The following is a 9,805-nucleotide window of genomic DNA, read 5'->3' on the forward strand; positions in this document are numbered from 1 at the left end:
CATGGAAAGGATCGGAGGTTTCCACACTGCAGTCTACACTAAGGAAACAAACATAGGAATGTGCCTCAATGCCAACAGTGACTGCCCAGACAGGTACAAGAGGAGTGTCGTTAACGCTCTGGAAGCAAGTCGATGAAGAACTCTGTAAGGTAAGGCAGGTCCTAGTCAACAACGGCTTCTCCAATGGTTTCGTTGATGACATCATAAGACGGAAGGTGAAACGCCATGCAACCTCTGAAGAGACAACTAACACAACACCTATACCCCCTATTAGACTATTTTACAGGAACTTATTTTCCACAGCTCATAAAACGGAGGAAAGGGTCCTGAAAGATATTGTTAATAGAAACGTTATCCCTACAGACAAAAATCAGAAGATACAATTGACGATCTACTATAAAACCAAGAAAACGGCCATCCTACTCATGAGAAACTCTCCAGACACAAAGCAGAACGCTTTAAAAGAGATCAATGTCGCCCATGCATTCATATGCCCACTTGGGGACTGTAAGCCTCAAAGAATTCAGTATATAGGCAAGACAGCAACATCTCTTTCCAGGCGATTAACGATGCATAAGCAACAGGGCGCCATTAAGGAACATATAAGCTCTTCCCACAACCAGACCATCACCAGAGAAGTCTTAACAAAAAAACACGGGAATCATCGATAGATACAGTGATAGCAGGCAGCTAGATATCTACGAGGCACTACACATTAAGAAGTCAACACCAGCAATCAACAGCCAATTAATGTACAACTATATTCTACCCACTTCAAGACTCCGCACCAATATAGAAGCATGAAGAAATATGGGCCAATAGGCCTTTTGCAGTTACTTCCATTCTTCCCTTTAACTTACAAAATATTTTACCCATTGTTTCGTGTTCTGTCTTGTGTTGAAAGTTTGTTTTCACCTCACCCAAAACTGTTGTAACATATCACCTCACCCAAATGCATGTACAAAGTCGAAGATGTTTAAGCTCTGTTCAGTTATAGTTGTGTCTGTGTAAACTAAAGTCTTTGAAAATTTAATAAGTTTTACGAAACGCGCTCAAGTGTCGCGTCAGACTAGAAATAAAAATGAATTTTGGAGAATTGATTTTTCAGTTACCATCAACAGTGAAGAAAAATATAAGAAACATTGAGAAATTCGTGTTAGAATTATTAATCTTACTTTTTCGGTCATATTTAATAATATATGTCTACAGGAAAGACTGCTACCAAAATATACTAATATATACATACTATATAGATGTCACGTCTGTGACAGGAAAAAAACATGCTTATTTTGAAAAACTGTTTTTCATGTGATGGGAAATCTTCGAAACCTCTTTACCGATTGCTTTGAAATTTTTACACAATGTTGCATTCCAATATTCGTGTGTTTTTATATGCCTTCTATATACATGCCTCACCTGTGAGAGGAAAAAACATAAAAAAAACAGCGCCATCTGTTGGACATAAGTGCAACAGATCTCTGAAATTTCTTTACCAATTGTTTGAAATTTTTTAACAACGTTCCTTCCGAATATGCGCATGTTTTTGTATACCTACTATATAGACGCCTTACCTGAGAGAGGTAAAAACATGTTTTTTTTTTTAAAACAGCTTCATCTGTAGCACATAATAGCAACACACGCTATACTATATATGTTACCATTCCATTTCAATGTTCTTCATTGCAATGACAAATTAAATTTTCATAGATTTTGATTTGTTTTCATCTTGATCTAATTATTTTGTGTGACATTGCATTGGAATTGAGCTGTGTTGTTTACCATGCAATTCATTTTGTCAGTATAAGTATAGATACCTCACCAGTGATAGGAAAAAACATACTTTTTTTGAAAAACAGCACCATCTGTTGCACGCTATAATAAATATGTTATTTCAATATGTAAAAACAGCTTCATCTGTAGCACGTAATAGCAACACACGCTATACTAAATATGTTACCATTCCATTTCAATGTTTCCGATTTCATTGATAAATTGAATTTTCATAGATTTTGATTTATTTTCATTTTTATTTAATTATTTTGTGTGACATGGCATTGGAATTGAGCTGTGTTTTTACCATTCAACTCATTTTGTGAGTATAGTTTATTTTTGTACTTTTCATTATTTTCATTTCGTTTTTTAACTGTTTTTCTTAAATTTCAGTGTTGGGAACATCAGATCATTTGATGTTCCGAATTTTCTGATGGGAACATCAGATCATTTTAGAATGCATCGGACGAGGAAGTGGGGACTGGAGGGGAGAACGAGGGGACGGGAGTAGGGGATAGTGGGGACGAGGGGACAGGGGGAATGGAGAATAGTGGGGAGGAAAATTCGACAAGGGAGTGGAGGATGATGGGAAGACGTGGGGACGGGGGACCGGGGAATGGTGGGGAGGATGAGGGAACAGAGGGGAGGGGGGATTGGTGCGGTGGACTGGGAGACTGGGGAAAGGTTGCTGTGTCTCAGCCACACATTTGTTACTAAGCGACAACAACAGCCACAAGAACGTGTGGCCGGGTACAGCTAATGAATAATATGAATAAGAATATTCATAAAGTATAAGAATCCTAATGATAATTAACTTTAGATAGCTTAGTTATGATCATATAATTAGTATGAAATTATGAACACAAAAAAAGAACTCAATTAATATATGACTAATATAAATGAAATTGCAATTAAATTTAAATATAACAAGGTAAGGTTATACATATGAGTATGATTTTACTAAGATACTGAGATAGATGCTTACATAAGTACGTGGGGATTTTTCTGATTAGCTAGGAACTTTTATTGATGAGAGAGCATTATTTAACCAGTAGACGGGAAACATCTCCCGTCATGCAGGGTGCAGTCGCACCTCCATAGATCTGCAGTATCAGTTCTTGATACTCGTAATGGCTCAAAAGGGCCACCACTTTCGGGCTATTCATGCCCGTGCCACCTTTTGGGTGGCTTAATCTTCATCAATCAATCAACCAGTAGAGTTACTGGCTATTCATGCCCGTTCCATCTCTTGGGTGGCTTAATCTTTATCAGTCAACCAGTAGAGCCAAATACAGCACCTTGGACAGGGTTTGGCCAGGTTAAGTTAGGCCCAGTCACTCATGAGTTATTTTCAGTTATGGCATTGGATGGATTCGAACTTTCAGATATACCACATTCATTAAAGAAGGCCAATAGTTGTTTGTCACACTTTATTTCATATCTTTTTCCTGTTCTTTCCTTCTTTACGATGATCGTTCCATTCCTAGTGTAGCACTGCTTGATAACACCTGGATTTTGTTTGCGAATTTGAAGCAGTCTGAAAAGGGGGGTTCCACGCTGCTTGGTAAGGAACTCGTTTATATAAAGGTTCGTTTTTGCTAAGCAGCTGTTTGCATGAGGTAAAACTTAGCAGCGGAATTTGCAAGTTTGATGAGCATTCTCCTAGTGCTACGGGAACTGTTTTTATCTATCCTGACAGCTGATTTGATATCAACGTTGACTTTTATCTTTGAATTAATTAGAGCGTGGGCTACATTACAGCAGTTCTCACCATGCTGTTCATCGGGTATAATCAGCAGTTCTCACTATGCTGTTCATCGGGTAGATCAGCAGTTCTCACCTTGCTGTTCATAGGGTAGATCAGCAGTTCTCACCATGCTGTTCATCGGGTAGATCAGCAGAGCTAATTATCAGGGAGTCGTGAAGTTGTTCCTGCTCCAGGTCATCGTTGGAAGCTGCCTGGTGCATCTGAAGAAGATTTATTTGTTTCCAGCTTATGAAGGATGTCGCTTTGTCCTGGTTGGGTTTCCTCGGCCTTAATCTTGTGTATTGGATCCATTGTGTTATCTGTTACAGCTTGTAAGCTGAGAATTGCTTGATTATTGTTCGTCGAAGATTCGAGGAGGCGGTCTATAGTTTGTTGTTGTTGGGAGATTGTGGCATGGAGAGCCGCAATTGCTTCAGATTGCAGGAGCACTAGGTTGTGTAGTTTCTGGAGCCATGGATTGCTCCGCAATGGTTTTAAGTTTATACAGGGAGGCATATATAGAGTGACTTCTACAGCCTGAGTTGTGAGTTGAGTCGAAGGCGGCAGCTGACAGAGAGGGAGGGAAGCGGGTGCTGTGTTTACCAACATCGGCGACAATTCCAGTGATGCCAGTGTTTCACTTAGGACTCTTGATGTTATGGATAATGAGCGAGAGGTACTCCTACCTTGCTTGTTGATATGTTTAGGCATGTTTATGGTGGTAGATTCTTGGTAACGTTTACAGAGGTAGATATTTGGAGATTGGCAGTGGGGTTAGGCGTATGGTGTACGTTTGGCAGAAGGGTCGTCGATAGGCAGGGACAATGAAAATTAGTAAATTATGGTTGATTACTGTCAATCGACTTAATAATGGTCGATTGATCATAATCGACTTGATACTGGTCGATTGATTATAATCGACTTGATAATGGTCGATTGACCATAATCGATTTGACAATGGTTCAAGACGGACGAAACGTCGTCGTCTCTTCACTTTCTAGTGTGTGTGTGGTTTGGTCAACATTCCACACATAGGCCTTCTTTGACTGGATTTAATTTAGATATGTCTATAATATTTAGATCATGTATCCATCCAAATTTTCTACATCCATTATTCCGAGTAAGTTTAGTCGTGGGTTGATCACAATGCTTTCCACTAAATAGTCCACGAGTTGAACACTCACACTAAATTGGTAATCTTGCTATATTAATTTACCTAATGTGGTTGGACATACTGGAACTGTAGGTATTATTGTGGGAGTAGTACGATATATTTTTGACCAATATCTGTCCTGCCAGGAGGCACCGGCTGGTAATATTTCATTACTTTCATTGGAGTATAATTGAGAAGGTAAATATATTCAACAGTGATTTAGTTTCATACCTTCCCACACTTTGCAGGCTTTATGATGATTGTCATATTGTTGGAGTCCAAATGGTGATAAAATTAATACGGGATTATTATCTAACTCGTCATCGCTTTCAGCCTGGTCAATGTACCATTCAAATGACGATATATTTTTTTGTCATGTTATACCATAGTGAAGTAACTTTCTTTTTCTTCGTAATGTCTCGCCTTCAATAATTACAAAGCATATTAATAAGTAATTAGCAAAAGAAAATAAATTATGGCTATAATTTTTCGTGGTTATTCATAAGGTGGGTTCAGAAATATATAGCGAACGTCTCAATCTCTAAGATAAAATATTATACAGATTTATTTAAGTGAATAAATATATACGTATACTATACTTTCTTTAAAAAAGTAAAAAACAAATAATATATGAGTTAATTATATATTCACATGATATATCAATTTATCTCACACTAGTGTGTCCTCACTTGAACGAACAGTACGGGACGAGGCCAATCAGTTTCACAGCGGAATTCGTGACCTCAGGCCAGACCTTAGGCCAGACCTCAGGCAAGACCTCAGGCCAGGCCTCAGGCAAGACCTCAGGCCTCAGATCAGAACTCAGGTCAGACCTCAGGCCAGACCTCAGGCCAGACCTCAGGCAAGACCTCAGGCCAGACCTCAGGCAAGACCTCAGGCCTCAGGTCAGAACTCAGGTCAGACCTCAGGCCAGACCTCAGGCCAGACATCAGGCCAGGCCTCAGGCAAGACCTCAGAACTCAGGTCAGACCTCAGGCAAGACCTCAGGCCAGGCCTCAGGCAAGACCTCAGGCCTCAGGTCAGACCTCAGGCCAGACCTCAGGCCAGACCTCAGGCCAGAACTCAGGTCAGACCTCAGGCAAGACCTCAGGCAAGACCTCAGGCCTCAGGCCAGGCCTCAGGCCAGACCTCAGGCCAGGCCTCAGGTCAGACCTCAGGCAAGACCTCAGGCCAGACCTCAGACTAGACCTCAGTCCAGGCCTCAGGCCAGGCCTCAGGCCAGACCTCAGGCCAGACCTCAGGTCAGATCTCAGGCCAGACCTCAGGCCAGAACTCAGGTCAGACCTCAGGCCAGGCCTCAGGCAAGACCTCAGGCCTCAGGTCAGACATCAGGCCAGACCTCAGGCCAGACCTCCGGCCAGACCTCAGGCCAGGCCTCAGGTCAGACCTCAGGCAAGACCTCAGGCTAGACCTCAGGCCAGGCCTCAGGCCAGACCTCAGGCCAGACCTCAGGTCAGACCTCAGGCCAGACCTCAGGCCAGACCTCAGGCCAGACCTCAGGCCAGGCTTCAGGCCAGACCTCAGGTCAGACCTCAGGCCAGACCTCAGGTCAGACCTCAGGTCAGACCTCAGGCCAGACCTCAGGTCAGACCTCAGTTCAGACCTCAGGCCAGGTCTCAGGACAGACCTCAGATCAGACACAGGCCAGGTCTCAGGACAGACCTCAGATCAGACACAGGCCAGGTCTCAGGCCAGGCCTCAGGCCAAATGTTGACTGTAGAGGCTAGCTGCCTCCTTGACACCCCTAATACATCCCCTCACCACGGACCCCTCCATTTATTATGAATTCTTTATTATGACCAAGGAATATGATAGAGCGATGTGTTACAAGACACTGAAATGGTTAAATTTTCTTTTCTTATTTTGGGAAAAGCATCAAGTGTGTTTAGTATCGAGGCAGGCAGGTGATGCAGCAGTCAGCAGAGGGCAGATCTGGATGATGGGTCTCCACTCACCCTCCTTCCCTGACGCCTTTCCACCACCCCCTTCCCCCAATACATCCCCCTAACTACTGACACCACCATTTACTATGAATTCTTCATTTTGACTATAGAATATGATAGAGCGATGTGTTACAAACAACTGAAATGGTACAATTTTCTCGCTAATTAGCTGATAACCAGAGCTCCCTACTGACACCACCTGCCTCCCCTGACAACACCTCCCACCACTGACACCACCTGCCTCCCTTGACAACAACAACTATTAATTGAATAACACTCATTTACCAGATAGTTCCTGGAAGCTACTTGAACTGGATAGCTGTTACGAGATGGAAAGGATTATTGTAAATATTGACGAGAATAACTATTTATGAGAATATTGAGGATGATACTGGTGGTGGTGGTAGCGATGGTAGAGGGGTCAGGAATAGTGGAAAAAGGAATATACACCATCTGATTGAAGGGAAGTTACCAGATCTAAGCTAAAACAAAGAGGTCGACCTTGGGTCAAGCTAACGTCTCCTCACAGAGCCAATGGAATGATACGTCATCGTCGATGGTCCCTTCTCTGGACAATCCGTCTGCCTGCCAGAACCTCCTGCAGGTGAACGACCAGGAGAACCAAACCCCAAGCAGATATGGGCTGATGCTACTCAGCGATACTTAGACAAGCTTTTTTTGACTATATCAACTTTGAAGGGAGGAAAAATAATAGAATCAGAAGCCAATATAAAAATAGAAATATGGAAAAGAGTTAATCAGAAGCAAATTCCTTCAATATTATTATTCGCAACATACCAGAATAAAAATCAACTGTTCGTCTCCAAAAAGGTATAAACTATTTTGTGTTAAATATTTTATATAAATATATATTTTATATATATATATATATATATATATATATATATATATATATATATATATATATATATATATATATATATATATATATATATATATATATATATATATATATATATATATATATTGTGACGGTAACGCGTTGGTGTTCGGCTGTTTAAGGCTAGGGGTATGGCCTCGTCACATAGTTATAAAAAAAAAGAAAAAACTGGAACTTCGTCTGTGGTAAGGAGAAGACACACAAAACACAAGTAAATTTTAACAATGAAATTTTAATTACGTTAAATAAATCAAAACATGAATAAAATGCACAAACAAATTCTTATAATAAAATCAATCAATCAAAATAATAAGAATACTTAAATGACACAATGAAAAGTTACGTTAAGGCAAAATAACAAGAAGTGCAATACAAAAGTAAATGGGAGGTGCTGGAATATTGGCTTTAAGCCACCACTTCTCTCAGTACACGCTAACGTCTAGCCGGGAGGAGCGGTGACAACGAGAGCACTGAACATTCTGAGGTCTGAGGTCGTGGCGACCCCAGACATCGAGTAGTATGGGGGGGGGCGAGTGCAGGTGCAGCCAGACCGGCGACCAATCAGCGGAGCCGGTAGCGATCAACATGTAGTTTGGTGGTTTGAGTCCGAACAGGTGGCTGGCTGCATACGTTTTGCTCACCCTGGCAAGCCTTGCTGGTGTTGTTGTCGTTGTTGGACATGTCTTCCATAGTCGTTTTATATAATTTCGACGACGTAATTATGGAGGGAAGAGCAGGCTCAATCTCTTGAAGGAGATTATCGTCACAATATATATATATATATATATTATTAAATATGACCGAAAAAGTAAGATTAATAATTCTAACACGAATTTTCTCAATCTTTCGTACATTACGCTTCACTGTTGGAGGTAAATCAAAAATCAATTCTCCAAAATTCATTTTTATTTCTAGTCTGACGCGACACGGGCGCGTTTCGTAAAACTTATTACATTTTCAAAGACTTTAGTTCACAAATACACAACTGAATAGAACTTACGTATCTCCAATTTTATATCTACATTTGAGTGAGGTGGAAGGGGTGATGTGGCATTAACACAAGACAGAACAAAATGTGGTATTAATAGGGTATTAATTTCATCAACGTAAGACAGAACAAGGGTATTAATAGGGTATTAATTTCATCAACACAAGACAGAACACGAAACAATGGATATTGAATAGAAGTGTTTGTAGAAAGCCTATTGGTCCATATTTCTTGATGCTTCTATATTGGAGCGGAGTCTTGAGGTGGGTAGAATATAGTTGTGCAATAATTGGCTGTTGATTGCTGGTGTTGACTTCTTGATGTGTAGTGCCTCGCAAACGTCAAGCCGCCTGCTATCGCTGTATCTATCGATGATTTCTGTGTTGTTTACTAGGATTTCTCTGGCGATGGTTTGGTTGTGGGAAGAAATTATATGTTCCTTAATGGAGCCCTGTTGCTTATGCATCGTTAAACGCCTAGAAAGAGATGTTGTTGTCTTGCCTATATACTGGGTTTTTTGGAGCTTAAGAGTCCCCAAGTGGGCATTTGAAGGCATAGACGACGTTAGTCTCTTTTAAAGCGTTCTGTTTTGTGTCTGGAGAGTTTCTCATGAGTAGGCGGGCCGTTTTTCTGGTTTTATAGTAAATCGTCAGTTGTATCCTCTGATTTTTGTCTGTAGGGATAACGTTTCTATTAACAATATCTTTCAGGACCCTTTCCTCCGTTTTATGAGCTGTGGAAAAGAAGTTCCTGTAAAATAGTCTAATAGGGGGTATAGGTGTTGTGTTAGTTGTCTCTTCAGAGGTTGCATGGCTTTTCACTTTCCTTCTTATGATGTCTTATGATGTCTTTCCATCTTCAGAAGGAAATTTCATTTCCTTCTGAAGATGTATTTAATATACGAAAGTACTTAAGGAAATTCCTGTTTCATTTTCCTCCGTAGTCTGACATTGTCACATTCTTATTCACGTGTTTATTTTCGTGATATACACACACACATTATATATATATATATATATATATATATATATATATATATATATATATATATATATATATATACATGTCGTACCTAGTAGCCAGAACGCACTTCTCAGCCGAATATGCAAGGCCCGATTTGCCTAATAAGCCAAGTTTTCATGAATTAATGTTTTTTCGACTACCTAACCTACCTAACCTAACATTTTCGGCTACCTAACCTAACCTAACCTATAAAGATAGGTTAGGTTAGGTTAGGTAGGGTTGGTTAGGTTCGGTCATATATCTACGTTAATTTTAACTC

At 40.5% G+C, this 9,805-nt stretch overlaps 1 protein-coding gene across 1 annotated transcript; it reads left to right on the top strand.

Annotated features, from left to right (window-relative positions):
* The first annotated feature begins 4,600 nt into the window (after positions 1-4,600).
* Positions 4,601-6,100, top strand: LOC138365585 (circumsporozoite protein-like). The gene is made up of 2 exons (XM_069326063.1): positions 4,601-4,637; positions 5,349-6,100. Exons 1-2 carry the CDS (start codon positions 4,601-4,603, stop codon positions 6,098-6,100), a joined length of 789 nt encoding a protein of 262 aa, XP_069182164.1.
* The last annotated feature ends 3,705 nt before the right edge of the window (positions 6,101-9,805 follow it).

Source organism: Procambarus clarkii, chromosome 17 (assembly GCF_040958095.1).
Source record: "Procambarus clarkii isolate CNS0578487 chromosome 17, FALCON_Pclarkii_2.0, whole genome shotgun sequence".
Taxonomy (NCBI): Eukaryota; Metazoa; Arthropoda; class Malacostraca; order Decapoda; family Cambaridae; genus Procambarus; species Procambarus clarkii.